The following is a 17,880-nucleotide window of genomic DNA, read 5'->3' on the forward strand; positions in this document are numbered from 1 at the left end:
TCTCATCATGTGGCTCCTCAGGTCTTTCGTTCTCCATTCTGCCCCCAAACCAGAAGCTGCGACTACTTTTAGCCCTAGTTCTCCAAGACAGTGTGGTAGAGTGAACAATCACTGGTGTGAGGGTCAGAAAGACACAGGTTCACACCTTCCACACGTTCATATCCCTTCCTTAAACTCTCTGAGCCTTGCTTTCTTCATCTGTAAAACGGGGACAACTTCTAACTCATAGGAGAGTCGGGGATAAAATAAAATGATACATCGCAGGCCATGGGGCCTGGATAAAGTGGGAGCTTGGGAAGTGTCAGCCCCGCTCTCTATATACCAAGGAACCCTCTTCAGCTCCCAACTCCTCCGGAAGGGGCAGGAAGAACGGAGACCAAAGTCAGCAGCCGTCTCCTTGAGACACTGCCCAGCAACCTGACTTCTCTTCACTACTCCAGATAGATGTCTTTACTCGGCTCCCTCACTAGCCTTCCTCCCTTTTGCAATTGACTAGCCATCAGCCCTCCATAATGAACATTCATAGGGGACCTAGCACAGCCCCTGGCACCTGGTCAGCAGCCATTAAATAGTCAACTATTGTGTGACATGACTATCACTATTTCTGCCTTGATTTTACTTTTCCCCACCTACCTCTGCCACTTGGCCGCTGAGTGACCTTGAGCAAGTCATTTCGTTTCTCTGAGCTTCTCATTTGTAAATGGGCGTAATAATACTTAAATTTCATGAGGATTCAAGATAATGACTGTGAAGTACTTGGAACTCTGCTGAGAGCACAGTGGGTGCCTGATAAACGGCAGCTGTTCGTGTTACGTAATTATTGCATCTTGTCTCCCCAACTAGACCGTGAACTCTTCAAAAAGAGAAGCACATCTGATTTCCCTTTGGCCTCACTGAGCGGCCTATAGGAGGTGTCCAGGGAGCATTGCTTAAAGCCTGGGGCCCCACACCTCCTCCTTGGCCCCTCTCACCAGCAGGATTTCGATGGTGCCCAAGATGTACATGGCCCCAGCAAAGGTAGTGCCCAGGTAGAAGCAGAGGCCCACGGCGCCCCCAAACTCTGGACCCAGAGACCTGGAAATCATGTAGTAGGAGCCGCCAGCTGCAGAAAAAAACCTAGTATCAGTGAGAGGTTCAAGAACACTGGGCTATCGCTGGGGGTGAGGAGGACGTAGGAACAGAGGCGGGAAGGTGATTGCTCTGAGCCTCATGGGCCTTACAGACTGGAGTCCTAGGACTGGTGGGAGACCCAGCTAGTCACTCTGAAAACATTTTGCAGCACTAATTACCATGTTGCTAATGACCCCTCTAAGGAGGCCATGGCTCAGAAAATAGGGTGATGGAGAAGAGGGTCTCAGGCAAAGGGAGAGCTTGCATTGCCCTGTCCAGCACCATAAATTGCCTCCTTTGCCTCCCCTTAATAAAATTGTCCCAGGCTGCCCCACAAACATCATAGCCCAGTCCCCGTTCTGCAATATGGCCTGTCTTGGGTCCTGATAGCCCCCAAAGCCCAAGGCACTATCCTTCCTTCCAACTATCCAGGCCCCCCTTCCAACCATTCAGGCCCATCCCCTGTAAGAAACCCCAATTACATACCAGGCACAACACCATTGGTTGCAATTGCACTCATGGAGATGGCTGTGAGCATCGTCTGTGAGGAGAGAGATCATCAGAGTGGTGGCTGGAATGGGGGCCGCAGTGGCCTGGGTGGGGGCCAAACCTTATGCCCCATAAACATTGCCAAACCCACAAGTCCTCTTCCACTGAGCTTCTCCCTGGTCCCATTCCAGCTTCTACTCCTGCCAAGTCCTTCTTGTCAAGAAAAGCTCTTATTCACCATTCAATGGGCCTACCACAAGCTACAGCACCAGAGGGCTCTGGAAATCCCAGCCTGGCCTCTGACCAGCTGTCTGGCCGGAGACAAGTCACTTCACTCTCTAAGCCTCAGTTTCTTCATCTACAAAATAGAGTACTAGCTTTAGCACTGATTACCTCACACGCAAAGGTGGCTCAAAGGTCACATGTAGAGAAACAGAAATGTGATGTACATGTCTAGTGAATAGTTGATGTTTTAGAGAGGGTAGGAAGAATTCTGTTACAAAACTGTTGGTGACACATAATCCCATTTCTTGTGAGTCTAGACTCTAGACCTACCAAAATGTTAACTAGTGTGTGATTATAGGTGAATTTTATTTCTTTCTGGACATCTATCTTTTTCATCAATGAATTGGCATTACTTGTGTAATTACACACATACACACACAAGACACATCCAGGTGAAACCTGGTTAAGAGCCATCAGGGACTAGCCCAGCCGTGGGCAAACTACGGCCCACGGGCCAGGTCCGGCCCGTTTGAAATGAATAAAACTAAAAAATGATGTTTACTTTGAATTTATATTAGTTCACACAAACACTCCATCCATGCTTTTGTTCTGGCCCTCCGGTCCAGTTTAAGAACCCATTGTGGCCCTCGAGTCAAAAAGTTTGCCCACCCCTGGACTAGCCTGTGAGAGGCAGGAAGGACCAGTCAGACCTAATTTACTCTCAAAGATCATATGCAGTGGTTCCTATAAAAAGCTCAGGTCTCATGCTTCCCCCCTCCCTCTCCCACCCCAAGGCCCTGCTCAGCCCAGCTGCCAGGAGGGGGAGAGGGGAGGGTGTCACTCACACAGGAGCAGCAGAGCAGGACCATACAAAAGGACTCCATGATGCCTGCAATGCCCACCACCCAAGTGAGTCGCAGGAAGAGGATGACACCAAAGATATTCTGCAGGCACGGTAGGTACACACCCATGAAGGTGCCCATGCGTGGGGCCTGCCAGGGAAGTCAGTGTCAGTTTCTGCAGCCCCTAATCACTCCCAAACCCACAAACCCACTCCTCCTCCCTTTTCCCTTCATCCCCCACTTTCTTATTCTCTCCATCTCCACCCCTTCATCCCTCTTCCCCCTGATTACTCTTCCCATTTCCCAGCCTTCATGCCTGCATCACCCCTCCTTCAAACCAACCCCACCCTCCTCCCTTCTATCGCTATCCCTCATCTCCCTTCCCCCCGCCCCCAAATCCTATCTCTTCATCCGAATCTGTTTTCCTTCCCCAATCTTTTCTCCCTTCCATCCGGCCTTCCCTCTCTCTTTGTTCTTCCCAAGGCCCTCACCTGTACCGGCTTCTTTTTTCCACCTTCATTGTTTTCTGCTTCTTCATGCTCCCTACTTCCTTGGGGTAGGTTGGTGTAGTTGGCCAGGCCACTAAGCAAGGAGGACACCATGGGGCTGGTGTCCATCTCCTCCTGTGGGGGGAGGTGGCAGCATTAGGATGCTAGAGCCTCAGGGAGGGGAGGAGGATGAGCTGGATGGGAGGAGGCAGAGAGATATGGGGAGAAGGAAGGCAAACCTTGGAGGATGAGATAAGATGAAAAAGGAGGAGGAGGGGGCAAGGAGAACAGGGAAGAGGATGATAGGATGGGGATAAAGAGTAGCAGAGGTACAGGGAAGGAGAAGGAGCTGAGGGAGGCTCAAGAAAGAAGATGGACCAACAGAGAGAAGGAGAGGAGGGAGGGAGGGAGGATCTGATACATGTGGAGATGAACTGTGGGTGGAGGCCCAACACCCCTGGCAACCCACCTCAAACAGGGCCATGTTCTTGCCATCATACTCCTTTCCCTTCTCCGTGTCGGTGCTGTTGATGAAGGGGCTGCTCTCCTTGGGGTTGCCATCACCTGAGAAGGCAGAGGAGTCAGTGGTTTGGCACCAACTGGTGGTCACCCATCTGCCTGGGCCAATGCAGCCGTATGGCCACTTTACCTCTCTCACCCTCGGTGTGCACATGGGAGACATGGAGCTAATACTACCTCCCTTGAAGATTTTGTTTTATTTATTTTACAAGTATTTTTTATTGATTTCAGAGAGGAAGGGAGAGGAAGAGAGAGATAGAAACATCAATGATCGGAGAGAATCATTGATTGACTGCCTCTTGCACATCCCACACTGGGGATGGAGCCCACAATCCAGGCATGCGCCCTGACCAGGAACCAAACCCTGACTTCCTGGTTCCTAGGTCAATGCTCAACCACTGGGCCACGCCGGCTGGGCCTCCCTTGACGAATTTTAGTTGACAGCATGTTTAAAGAGCCTAGTGCACTCTTTGGCACATACTAGGTATTTAATGAATGGGTGAATGCTTCCTTGCTCTTGGGGGTCCTGTCTCATTCATCAGGGTACCCTAGATTCTCCAGGGCCCCTCCTTGACCATAACTGGGCCCACCTGGTGTTTTGGGGTAGAAGCATGCTTTTTCCTGGAGAAAAGGCAGAAAAAACTACAGCCTGAGGCCCCAAGGATACGCTACCTCTTAGGCACCTCCTATGCCCCTCATTCATCTTCAGTCAACATGTATTTGCTGGATATCTGCCATGTGCCAAGATCAGCACCGGGATGGGGGAAAAGTAAAAGGCAGAATAAGACACCACTCCTGCCCTCAGGGAACCCAGGGGCAGGGGAGATGAACCAGCAACCAGGAATTTCCAACCCAGAGTGGTAAGTTCTGTGATAGAAGATGAACAGGGGCTGTAGGAACACAGGAGAGGCTTTCAGCCCAGCCTGGGAGGTCAGGGAAGACTTCCCAGCGGAAGTGACGTGTTGGCTGAGAACTGAAGGATGAGTAAGGGTTAGAATGGGAGGGAGGCAGGAGGGTGTTCCAGGCAGACAGAACAGCAGAACAGCATGTTCGGTGGCCCAGAGGCGAGAGTGAACAGAGTGGGTTAGAGGAGCTGAAAGAAGTTTGATCTGGCTGGAGTCTGAAGAAAGAGCACGGGGGAGGGAGGGGAGAGACGGGCCTGAAGGATGGGGCGTGCATAGGAAAAGATGAGCCTGGTATGATACATGTGGGCTGGGGCCTTACACAATTAGCAGGCCCTGTTACAGATTTTGGACCTCACCCCGAGAACAATGGGAAGTCATTGAAGGCAAAGAAGTGCCATGAACAGACCTGTATTTTAGAGCCATCACTCTGGCCTTTAGATGAAGAATACAGATGCTAGTTAGGGACTTCAGTAATCTAGGCGAGGGCTGATGACCCAGACCCGAGCAACGCAGAGCAATGGACAGACTCGAGAATGATTGGCCCATATCTCTACGCCAGATGTTTGGGAAAGGAAGAAGGAGGAATCTAGAGTAACGCCTGGGGTTTCTAGCATGGATAAATGGTTGGATCATGGTGCTATTTACTAATGGGAAAGGGGGAGATTAGGGGTGGGGAAGATGCTGGATTTGATTGAGAGTGAGGCACTGTGGGACACTCAACTGAATAAGTCCAGAAGCCACTTGGATATGCCATCAGTCTGAGGCCCCGGAAAGAGGCTGGGCAGGAGAAAGAGGTGGGGGTAACTCATCAGAAAAACATATAAATATAAATAAATAAATACGTGTGTAGGAAGTGTGTGAACGCAAGGGCCTGGATGAAATCACCCAAGGAGAAAGTCGCTTCGGCATCAAGGAGAGGGAGGGCCCTTTCAGCGAGCTATAAGGGACCCTAAAGGCACAGTCCTTTAGCTCCAGCCATGCCCCTTCCTCAGGGCGAGGGCTGAGTCCCAGTAGCAGATTCCCCTCTGGACCCTGCGGAAAGTCCCCATTGACCAAAGTCCAAGTGAAGCTGAGGCCCTCCATATTCGGAATCGCCTGTCCCTCGTCTCCTGACCCGCCCCCCTCTCTTCCTCTCACTTTCCTTCTCCCGCTCCCTCTGTCCAAATCCTCCCCATCCTCCTTGCCTCCTAGAAACTTTACTTAGTCTCCCAGTCAGGGTCCTTCCCCAGAGAATGACCTGTTATAACTCCAATCTCATCCTGACTCCACATTGTAAAAGGGGAAAGAAGTGATGCCCACTATCTCCTGCCACCACCTCATTCATCAAGCCAGGTACGACTCCTGGTCCCCAAACAGGGGCCCCCACCTACTCTTCCTTTTCCTCACATATGTGAATTCCTGGGAATAGCGGGCCATCCTCCCAGTGGAAGCCTGAGACATAATAGTTGCTCAGGAAAAAGTCTTGGGAAGTAAATTTCACCAGGCTCCCTTTCTGACTCCAGGGTTTCAGAAGAGCTGGCTGGGGCCAGAGAACAGGAGAAATAAGAGTGAAGTGGGTTCCTCCTCCTTTTAAAATGCTGACAAGGGGCCTCATGTTCTCACCTCGACATGATAGGAGCTGGTGGGTTTGAGGGGGATGAGACGAGAACAAATTCCTTAGTGGTTAAGAAAACAGGCTCGAGTCAAAATTTAGGTTTCAGTCACAGCTTCACTAGCTGTGTTGATACAGTTGAGCAAGTCGCTTACACTCTAAGCCTCGGTTTCCTCCTTTGCAAAGGAGGAAACCAGGCTTAACTGAAAGGACTGCTGGGATTAAGTGAAATAATGTCTGTAATGCATGCCTGGCACATACTGGAGCTATTACAATCACGGCTATTATTAGTACACGTGGAGCCCGCCCTGCCCGGACTCCCCATTCCACACTCTTCCCGGGCGGCAAGAGGCAGGGGCCGTCTCCTGCGGGACTGGGTTCCTCTTCGAGCAGCGACTGCTCCTCGGGCCAGGCAGCTAGACGCGAGAGCCCCTCCTCTCTGCCTTTCACGCCCCTCCATCCCCCAGCCTCTCCCTTCGTGGGGACCCGAGGCGCGCGCGGGGCAGGAAGGGGGGCGTCCTGACTGGAGCCTGCAACTAGGTAGCCGGGTACCAGTTTCCAAGGCGACCGCGCGGGCCGAGAGCGCCGCGCAGAGCCGGCCACGCGCCCGCAGCCGCTTATGTAAGCGACGCGCAGCGCGGAGCCAGACTCCAGGCAGGATCGCAGCCAGGAAATGAGAGCAGGGGAGGGGGCGGCTCAGGAGGCTGGCTCTGGGTCCTGCCTTTCCGCCCGCCGACCGGACGGGACGCCAGGCCCCCGGCCGCCCCTGCCAGAGCTGACTGCCCCTCCCTGGAACCAGGCGCACTGGTTGGGGGCGCTGTGGGGCGGGTGAGCCTCAGTTCTCCAGGGGGCAGGACTGCGAAGGGGGAACTCGTCCAGATTCCCCAGAGCCGGGAGTCAGGACGGTGGGGGAGTGCCTAGTGGAGCGTGCGAGGGAGGCAGGGCCAGACTGAGGCTGAGCCCTCTCCGCCCCCGCCCCCTGGGAGCTCTCAACCCGAATCGGCTTTCAATTAAGCTGCCGCGGCCAGAGCTCCCGGGGAGGAAACCGCCGAGCGCGGCGGGCTAAGGAACCTCCTCCCTACGGGCCTGGGGCCAGGCCTGGGGGAATTCCCAAACGAGATTGGGGTAGTGGGGGAGCGCGTCAGCCCCCCAGGAGAAAGGAGACCCGGAGGCCAGAGATAATAAATACCTTGGGTTCTTCTTCAGTCCAGAGAAGCCCTTTTACTCGGACCATTCCCATCTACCTGAGGTCAGCACCCGGGTTTCCCCCACCCACATCCCCAAGAACTTTGGATCACAGATGCCAGGGGCTCTCGCCCGAGGGTCCCTCTTCCCACAACCTCAACAGGTCCTTAAAACCGCCAACCATCTTCTCCAGCTGCCTCTGAGAGGCTTTCTCTCTCTGGGACCCAAAACGCCTGACCCAGGTTCGGAACACCCCAGTTCCAGGTCCTGGCCACTGTATAGAGAGAACGGGTCTCCAGATGGGCCTACCACATTCAGAGTCTAGAAACTGATGGGGAGGGTGTGGAGCTGAAGCGAGTGACTAGTTCCACTCCTGCTCTGCACACATAGGCCTCCTGAGACCCCATGGAAACCCCACGGCCCAGTAAGGCACCAACCGCAGGGCTCAGACCGTACCCGTTGTCTGGGGGAGCAGAGAGATGATCTCTCAGGTTCAGTTCCTGTCCTCAGAGTGGAGACATTCGAAGGGAGTCCCAGACCGGAATGGGCTCCCTTCGTTCCCGGCGCACAGCGTGGCGATGCCTGATTCTGCCGCAGACTCCACTTAACCAAACCCCTCCCCCTCCCCCCCCCCCACACACACACAGTCTCAGCCTGTTGGGGAAGGGGGCGGCTTAGAGATGAGGCCGCCCCAATGTGACGGGGAGGTAGATGAGATGGCCAGCCAGTAGTTTAGACCCCTGTAGACCACTCAGACCCAGGGAAGAAGAGGGTCTCAGACAAAGGATGGATACCCTGGTGTCCACAGCCTTCCCAAGCGGCCACTTGGCTCTGCCTCCTTTTCCGGATCTGAAGGACTTCAAGTCCAGGCTGCCAGTCCTTGGAGGACCCCCGATCTTTCAGCCCTTGGGACCCTCGGCCACCCCCTGGGGAGGTCTTCAGGAGTCGTGGCCCAGAGGGTCAAGCTATGCCCAGGGGAGCGTTTGTAGGCGCTGAGCGCAGACAGCTGGAGCGGGAGGCGCGCTAGTGCGCGAGGGACGCAGCGCTGCTGGAGGGTGGGGGTGGGGGCGGCTGACAACCGTGATGGATGGCTGAGACCGCTGGGGGGCGGCGGGGGCCTGGGAGCCCAAGGGGGTGGCTGGCCCCTAAGACCTCGGAGCAGGGACACCGCGGAGGAGGGCGGGGGAGAGCCGAAGCAGCAGAAGGACTTGTTCCAAACCCTTGGGCTCCTAGCGAGTCTCCGCACCCACCGCAGCGCGTCCGCAGTGTCCGCGCCGCGCCGGCGCCGGGATTCAGCAGCTGGAACCCCATTCCTGGGGCCTTCCTGAGGCGGCTAGCAGAACTGGCTAGAAAGACTCCCCCCTGCCCCGACCTGGAGCCCTCACTGCCATCCCAGGGTACCGAGGGGAAGGGGAAAGAGGGAAGAAAGGAGAGAGATCTTGCTTCCCGTCCTGAATAGGAACCCACGGGGACGCAAGAGGGAAAGGCAGATTCCGCAAAGTAGAGCTGACAATCTCCGGGGGAGGCACGCTCCATTCTGAGGTTGGATCTCGGGCAGCTTTGGGGGAGGGGGCCCGGATTGCACCAAGTGCCCTCTTAAGGAGACGCCGCAGCCCGGACGGGCCGTCATGTGGCTCCAGCCCCTCATAAGTACCTTCCCCTTATCTTTCAGCCGGAAGTCTCAGAGAGAGGGACTGCAGCAGACTGTGCCCTCCCCCCGCCCCCCACGACACCAGTCAACACTCTGCGCCAGGACGCCAGGGTCCCTTATGGGGGAAAGGAGCCCTCCTTCCGCCCGTCGAGCTCCACGTCAGCCCATTCTAGCTCTTCCATGGCCTTCCCACCGCCTCCCCCGCTCGGTTAACCTACGTCTGCCTCCCGGTCGGTGGGCAATGGCAACCCCTCGGCCCCCAGCCGGCCCCAGGCGGAGCGCATTCCAACACCTCGGACAGCGCCTGGCGCATTCCAATGGAACAAGGCTGCAGGCCGCCCGGGGTGCCCACCGCCCCGGTCATTCCCAGCCTCTTCTCTGAAGGAGGCGGCCCCCACTCTGCCTCTAACCCCAGAGCTGCCTCCTCTCCTCGCTGCCCCCACCTCGCCGCCCCCGGGCCGCTGCTTACCGGGGTTGGCTCCCCCATCGCCGTCCTCGCAGTCCGTCAGGTTGTTTAGCATGGTGGCAGCGCCGCGCCGGGCCCGGGGATGGCTGCGCCGCCTCGCCCGCGCCCCTCTGCCTGCTTTCTCCGCTCTCTCGCTCGCTCTAGCTCTCGCTCGCCCTCCGCTCCACGGAGGAAGAAGCTGCAGTGCCCGCCCGCCCGGCGCACACACACTCGCACACGGACACACGCTCACACCCGCGCGCGCCCCCTCTCAGCGGCGGCGCTGCTCACCTCATCCCGTATGCAGGAGGCGTGAGCCACTGGCGGGCTTTGGGGGGGGGGGAGCGCGGGAGGGGGGCAGAAGAGGGGAGGGCAGAGCTGGCCTGGGGGCCCCCTCGCACTAAAACTGAGGGCTTGCACGGGTGGGATAGAGAGGGTGCTGCAGGGGACAGGGGCCTTGCCTCCCTGCAGCAGACACAGCTCAGCCCGCCCCCCACTCTCGGGCGCAGGCGGGGCCAGCACGTGGGCAGGTGCCATCCCGCGCCCTAAAAATAACGGCAGGGAACTAGGTCGCGGCCGTGGGGAAGCGGCCCCGCAGCGGCTGCCTGGCTGGGGGTCTGGGGCGACCCCTAGGGGGAAGATGAGATGCCAAGGGTGGGGCACCAGGGACTACGGGTCCCTGGAGAGCCTGTCTGCAAAGCTGGGGAGGCCAGGCCGGAAGAGGGGTGGGGAAACAGACCCTTTCCCATCTCGCTGTTCCAGAGGTTGGCTGAGGATGTGGAAAGACCAGAGGCCGTAACTGAAGCCCTGTGCTGCCCCCATGGGGGGGACTCAGGCTCTACCTGGCCATCCAGCCGTAAGACTGGGGGAGTGGAGCCTGAGGAGTTGCAATGAACCCTCTCACTGTGCTTGGCTGACAAGAGTCATAGCATCTCACCCCCAAGACAAATCCCTGGAGTCCACAGACAGGGGCCCTCTGACTGTGCAGTGACCCTGGGAAGGAGACATGGTGGAGAGGAGAGAACGCAGCAGTGAGGTTCTAGGGCGCATAGCTCCCCATCAGGGAGGTGCGGGTCCTAGGGAAGGCAGGCCAGCCAGAGGCGGGCCAGGGACAGCGTGGGGGAGGGGGAATGAGGCCGCCTGTCGGTTGGGACCAGATTTTCTCCCGGGGCAGGAGTGTCTAATCCCCTAATCCAGGATTGCTTTCTGAGGATTCCAGAGCTGACAGGCCGTCTGTGCTCCTCTCCCTCACATGACACAGGTCCCCTATAAGCTTGATTGTCTGGGGACCCCTCAGCACCCCTAGATCCAAGCTGGAGCCTGTGGTGGAGACATCTCAGAAAGCAGCATCGGAGGCTTGGACCCTCTGAGTCTCTGGAAGATCTAAACATCAAAGGGTGAGAACAGATGAAGGGGAAATGACTTTCAGACTCACCCTGGTAGCCACCAACACTAGCCCTCTAAGTTCCAGAAGAGCTCTGGGGTTGGAAGGGATGGCATCAATCATCTTATCTAATGCATGGCTTTCATTTTGCAGATGAGAATGAAGGCCCACAGAGGAGAAATAAATGGCTGTGTGTGAACACAGTGCCAGTGAATGGCAGATCGCGGTCTAGGAGCCAGGTTGCTTTATTCCAGTTTAGGACTCTGCTCCTCAGCGCAACCTCTTTTTAAACTGCCCTGCCTCCTACAGAAAGGACCTCTGATTCTTGGCTTCTAACAAAGAAACGGGGACTGGGTCTGAGCTACGCTTTCTCCCTTTCTTGTGCTTGGATTTCCAAGTCACCAGACTGGAGTGCCCTCCTGCCTTGCAAGTGGAGGTGGACCCAGAAGACCTTCAGGTCTTCTTTTAGACCTTCCTAAAAGCCATCCATGTGACTGACTGAAGACCAGATTCTAGGATGTGACCTTCAGAACCATGGACAGGGCCCGCGGTTCAGATTCCCCTGTACCCATTTGTCCGTGGTGCTTTCACATTGAGTCAGCCAGAGAGTCTTCCGCAGCTGACTGAAAGGGGACTCTGAGGGATCCACCAATAAGGTATCAGAGCCACTGGGTTCTGTGGATGCTGAAAGGACTCTAGGGTGAAGAGCTAGCTATTCAGACAGGTGTGAAAATTGGACTTGGCTTTCCCAGAGGAAAAAAAATACCCCCCCAAAATTAAATAAGTTTGAATTGGTGACGGGTTAAAAGGAGAGCAGTAGGGTAGGCTAGTGTGCAAGAGCTCCTAAGCACTCCACTACACACACCACCAGCAGCAACAGCATTATGGTTTTCCACGACTCTGCAGAGACAAGTAACAGAGTAAAACAGGCAGTAGGCTTGCCTGGGATATGCTGTGAAATAAATTAAATGCTGAGATTTTTTTTTTTTTTTCAACAAACCCAGGTCTGGGATGGTCTCCTGGGGGTATTTCCCTCCATTTGTAGGCCAGAGCCTTAGCCACTCAGGTACTGAGCCCGTCCGTGGGGGAAACCTAGATCCTAAGGGAGTACAGGTGAAGGTAGTAGGAGTGACTCCTCTTCCCCTCGGTGTCCCGTATGTCCACCCTGACCACAGCTCCCATCTCATGAGGCATCTGGGATTCAGGAAATAATGCTGCCATCCTGTCTTCTGCCCCAAAATTCTGCATAGCCGTGGGCAAGACTAAGGTCCTCTCTTGGGGATTCAGTATCTCCATCTTGAAACTGAGAGGGTGAGGCTACATAATCCATGGAACTTCTTCCCTCTCTGAAAACTCCTAATGTTCTCTCCATTTATCTCAGACTGACATCATGGAGCCCAGACCAAGTGAAGTCAGAGTCCCAAGGGTAGAACCCAGACCTTCAATTCACACACCCCACCTTTCAAGGAGACCGGTCCCTATTCTGGCCTCAGGCAAATGCTCTGCAGCGAGGCTTTGAGAAAACACATTGCAGGCATCTTGTGCACTGCCAGCTTGGCCTTGGCCAGATGACCAGCAAGATGTCCCTCAGCTCTGAGCCCAGGAATATGGCTTCCAGCTCAGCACCCCATCCCCACCCAGAGCCCCAGGAAGATCTAGCTAGAGGGGAACCCTCTCAGGAAAGCACACAAGATGCAGAGCTGAGCAGGGTCCTATTTTTGAATTCTGAGTCTCTAAAACTGATTCCCTCTCCCACCTTATACTTCTCAGAGAGAAAAATATTCAGAGAAGCTGCCTCCTAAGTATCAGGATTGAGACTTGTATAATTTACCTTTTATCACTCCCCATTTATGGGGAAGTTGGTTTAGAAATGGAAAGATGCAGTTTTCTTCATGGGGTGAACCGTGGCAGATCAGGGCTAGTATCCAGATTCCTGCTCTCCAGTCCAGAGCTCCATCCACTGAACCAGAATTGGAGGAAGCTGGAGCCACCTGATTGGTTCCTCCTTCCATGGGAGGCAGACATAGTGTTCCTCCTCGTGACTCAATCTCTATCCATCCTTATGCCCACATCATTACCCCAGGACCTAACCCACCCACCCCCAGTTCTGACCTCATGGAGCCAAAGCCCTGAACTCCCTCCTTCACTCTTCTCTCCCCACCTGCAATCCCCATTCTCCAGACCCAAAATCCTCACAGTGAATTGATGAGTCCAGCGCACAGCACACCCCACACACAGGGCTCGCTGCAGAGCATGTCAACCACCATCGTCTCCGTGGCAACCAGGGGCTTAATTAACAGGCTGCAGCCCCATCACCATGACAATGGCACCCCAACAGTCTCCCATTCCCCTACAGATTCAGACCATCTTCCCTCTTTCTCAATCTGGACCCCCTTCTCACTGTACCCACCCCCACCCCCATCCCACCTGGAGAGCTGAGGCCTGAAGATCTCTCTGGTTCATTGAGAAGAGGGGAGGGGAGATGAGGGGGATGAGAGAGAGAGAAAGAGAGAGAGAGAGAGAGAGAGAGAGAGAGAGAGAGAGAGAGAGAGAGAGAGGCCTGTCACTATGGCAACTGCAGCCACGTTCATAACCAGTTTGTTGCCATGGAGATTCCCAGGGCTCACCTTGGGCTGAGGTACTGGGCAGTGAGGTTCTGAGCCCTGGCTTAAAGATGGGGTGACTGGAGAACTCCTTGTCAGTTTGGAGATAGATCTGATATTTACAGCAATAATCCAGTGTCATTCTTCCCAATTTATAGGCAGACTGAAACATGAGCTTTGGGTATGGAAAAGCAGAGAACGTCACCCTTCTAGATCATCAAGGAGCTTAGCCTTTGTGGCTAGAAAAACCCTCGTAAAGTTTCTTGGTCAACTCCTTTACACTATAGATGAGGGAATTGGGGTCCAGAGAGGGGAAGCAAGGCCACCCACAGAATCTGAGCTAGAGTGTGGGTGGGCTACCTTGTGATCTTGCTCTATCCCCCTAGCATCAGTTGGCTCTCTCTCACTCCATGGGGACACATCCCAATTCCTGTTAGTCTTAGCCCAGGCCCAGGGCTCTTTCTACTACCCTGCCTTCCTCCTTGATAACTGAGGCACAGCAGGGAGTGGTATAAAGGGATGAGGGAGTAGTTCAGAGTTGTAACAACTGGTCAGGTCCACTTCCATCCAGCCAACTCGCCATCCATCTTCCCATGGTACAGATGAGACAACTGAGGCATGGGGGCTACAGTGCAGGGTTACTGGTAGATTAGAGACTCAGCCTCTGACTTGCTTCTTTCACCCCTGTATGTCATGTTCCCACCTGTACTGACCCCCTGGCAGCAGGAAGCACCTCCAGGAACAAACTCCACTCCTTTAGTCCAGAATGAAAGGCAATGCTCATATGCAAGTGACCTGCAAGCCTAAGCCCTCCCCTAAGCCTTCCCCCGCCTTACATGTGCTGTCACCACTCCCTGTGGGCCTGGGTGGGGACAGGAGGTGGGGAGAGTACCTCCCTGGGGCCAGAGGGCTGCACAGGAACAGCTGTGGGAAAGGTACCATCAGATGTTTGGTCTCCCTAGAGAGCCCTTATCCACTTCCCCAGGCGGCGATCTATCAAGGAGGAGGTACCGGCCCTAGAGCAGCCGGTTTGGTTCAGTGAATAGAGCATTGGCCTGCAGACTGAAGGGTCTCAGGTTCGATTCTGAGTCAGGGTACATGCCCGGGCTGTGGGCTCGATCCCCAGTTTGGGGCATGCAGGAGGCAGCCGGTCAATAATTCCCTCTCATCATTGATGCTTCTCTCTCTCTTTCTCCCTCTCCCTTTCTCTCTGAAATCAATAAAAATATATTTTTTAAAAAGAAGAAAGGAGGAGGTACTGGAGGCTATTACAAGTCCTTCACCCAAATCATTCTCCAGATGGAACTTCCAATGAACTCAGCACAAGTACCCACCCCACAGATAGACACAGAAATACACACATCAACATGCCCATCAACACTCTGTCATATAGTGACACACATAAGTACTGACTCATTGACCACCACACAGGTCATTAGAGTTGGCACAGGATGCTGCTCCCTCAAGAAACACAAAGACATAGACACACTGCCTCTGCCACAGGCACACAGCTTTCCAGATTCACATACAGTTTGCACAGACACCTGCACACCCAAAACTGAAAGCTGAGATGAGAGAGAGGACCATCTTATTCTCAGGCCAGGGGGTGAGGAATGGGAAGGGAGGAGGCACGGGGAGGAGAAGCAGGAGCCTACAGCCTTTCCCCCTCTCATCTGATGAGCATTAAGTCACTGCTAAGTGCCAGCTTGTGGGTTCGGCACTCAGAACACAAAGATAAAACAATGGTCCCTGCTTAATCATAAAATGAATGAAATCTTGCCACTGATGACAACATGGATGGGGCTAGAGGGTATTACGCTAAGTGAAACAAGGTAGACAGAGAAAGATAAATACCGTATGATTTCACTTATATGTGAAATCCAAAAAAATAAAACAAATGAACCAACAAAACCAGACAGAAACAGACTCATAAATACAGAGACCAAACTGATGGTTTACCAGAGGGGAGGAGGTGGAAGGATTGGTGAACCAAGTGAAGGGGATTAAGAGGTTCAAACTCCCAGTTACAAAATAAGTAAGTCACCAGGATTAAATGCACAGCACAGGGAATATGGTCAGTAATATAATAACTTTGTATGTTGACAGATGGTTACTAGACTTACCACTGTGATCACTTTATAAATCACATTATGTTGTATACCTGAAACTAACATAATATTTTATGTCAACTATACTGCAAAAATAAATAATAAATACATGAAATAAAAATAATAAAAACAAATTTTTAGAAAAGGATATGATCCCTGCCCTGGAGATGCAGGAGACACACAAGTAAGTAACCTCCACCCACTAGGACACGTGCTCTAATGATGCAGTGGCTGGGCAGGAGCGGAATGACTGCCTCCGCTTCGAAGCCAAGGAAAGTGAAAAAGTTTTTCAGAAGTTAAATGAGCTATAACTTACAGGGTGAGTAGGCGTTTCCCTGGCTACTGGAGGTGGAGAGCTGAACACAGACAGTGTACCAGGAGTCCAGGAGGGAAATGTTTGAATGACGGTTTGGCCTTTATCCTAAAGCAGTGGGGAGCATGTTGGAGCGGCGTTAGGATAGGATTGGAGGTAGGCAGACCAGGGAGGAGGCTATGGTGGTGGCCATGTGACAGGTGATGAGGGTATGGACTAGGGTAATGTGGACAGGAGGGGAGATGTGGTCAGATTAGGGAGTTTTGGAGGTGGTGTGGTCAAGACGTGAGGACCCCCTCATTGGAAAGAGAAAAGGAGGCGTTGAGAATGGCTCCTGAAGTTCTGGCTTTTGAATCTGGAAGGATGATAAGGCTATTTATGAAAATTAGAAAGCAGACAGACAGACTATGGAAAAGATGAAGAGTGGAAGGAGTCCAAGAAATCTGAGTGGCCACTTCCAGTAAGCTTTTGGTTCATGGACGGGAGCCCTGTGGAACTCCAGGTCTCAGTTTGGTTGGTCATCTATACAATGAGGGGATTCGCCAAAGAAACCCCTAAAGTATCCCTCTAGGCTAGGGTTTGGGGTCCTTGGTTTTGCTGGAGTCAGGGTGAGCTCACCTGCAGCTCAGCAGCGACCCCTGGCGGCCGTGGGAGGCTCTTCCGTCTCCCGCCGCGGGGCCACTCCAGGCTGATTTGCCACGTTCCTTCCAGACCCGAGTGGCACAGAGCCAGGGAAGGAACCCCCGACAAGGGCCCCCTGCGGAGTGTGTGCATCCAGGATTCTTCGCCGAAGGCTAGTAGGATCCTGCCCCTCCTCTCTCTTCTATACCCGGCCTGTGACTTCCATTACAAGACTACTGGCCTGGGCCCTCGAAGAAGACGCCCCCAATCCCTCCTGCACTGGTTCCACCCAACCCTTCTGGCCCTGGAGTCCTCACAGCATCCTCCCAGGATCTGGCTGTCCGGGGTCCAAACTAACTTCTCTTTCTCCCATCCCCTTCCCGGGCTACCCAGTGCTGTCCACGATGCCTCCTGGGAGGCTGAAGACGGGAGGATCTGCCAGGCAACAATGACCGAGGGACCCAGCACCTGCCTAAGGGACCCTGACTCATTTTCCCTCCCATTCCCACCCCCACCCCCACCCTGACCTCTCTCCTATGTCCTGGCCCAACCCCTTTCCCTCTGCCTCCGCCCTTATCTAGCCCCAAACCCAGCTAGTCCTACCTCCTCCCATTGGCTCGGTACCCAACCCTTAGTCACACCGCCCTCCGCCTTCCCTGGTTCCACCTTCCCCCGTCTGGTCCCGCCTCCTATCCGTAAAGACCTCGCCCCTTGAGTGCCCAGCAGCCCAGTTCCCTAGACTCAACGCCTTCATCACAAGGTTCGCCCCTTCGCCTCAGGCTCCCCGCTCTTCCCTTGGCCACGCCCACCTCGATCTGGCCCCGCCCTTCACCATTTCCCCTCCCACTTCCCTCCATCCCTAGGTCTCAGCTCCTCTCGCCCTCGGGCTTTCGCTGGGAACCCCTGCCCCTGACAACAGAAGACCCGCCCCGTGGCCCCGCCCCTTATCTCGCCCCGCCCCCTCCTTCAGGCCCCGCCCCTGCGGCCTCTACCTTTGGCGTCTTCCCCTGAGAGGTGGCGGCTATCGGCGGCCGGATGCCTGTGGGGCTCTCGGTCAGGGGTCCCCGCGTGCCCCGCGGGAGGCAGCGAGGTGACGGTGAACCTGCGGCTCATGGTGCCGACAGGGGCCGGGCGGCCGCGGTGCGGCCGGGATCGCACAAGTGGCCGCAGCCCGGCTCCAGGAGGCAGAAAGAGCGGATCCCCCCAACCCTCGCCGGACGCGGCGCCGCGCGGGGTCCTAGTGCCCGCTGTGCTGCCTACTTCAGACATTTTTGGTTGTCACAGCGGAAGAGAGGGTGGTGCTGGCATTTGGGGGTAGCAGCACCTGTCACCATCTAGGCTCGTACCAAGGCTGTCTGACCGTGAGCCACAGGTTTGCCACGAGTCCTCTGCATAGCAGCC

General features: G+C 54.8%; 1 protein-coding gene across 2 annotated transcripts in view; it reads right to left on the reverse strand.

The window, feature by feature from the left end:
• Positions 1-17,660, reverse strand: part of SLC12A5 (solute carrier family 12 member 5) — a 36,100-nt gene extending 18,440 nt beyond the window's left edge. The window contains exons 1-6 of one of the 2 annotated variants that reach the window (XM_059706883.1): positions 17,472-17,660; positions 3,624-3,718; positions 3,158-3,289; positions 2,670-2,816; positions 1,597-1,651; positions 972-1,102 (exon numbers count right to left, since the gene is read on the reverse strand). In XM_059706883.1, the coding sequence (XP_059562866.1) occupies positions 972-1,102; positions 1,597-1,651; positions 2,670-2,816; positions 3,158-3,289; positions 3,624-3,718; positions 17,472-17,592 (681 nt within the window). In that variant the 5' untranslated portion in view covers positions 17,593-17,660. Of the gene's footprint in view, positions 1-971; positions 1,103-1,596; positions 1,652-2,669; positions 2,817-3,157; positions 3,290-3,623; positions 3,719-9,474; positions 9,942-17,471 lie in introns of those variants that run through there. The other variant, XM_059706884.1, reaches the window with a different exon arrangement.
• Between the last annotated feature and the right edge of the window lie 220 nt (positions 17,661-17,880).

This window comes from Myotis daubentonii, chromosome 8 (genome assembly GCF_963259705.1).
Source record: "Myotis daubentonii chromosome 8, mMyoDau2.1, whole genome shotgun sequence".
Taxonomy (NCBI): Eukaryota; Metazoa; Chordata; class Mammalia; order Chiroptera; family Vespertilionidae; genus Myotis; species Myotis daubentonii.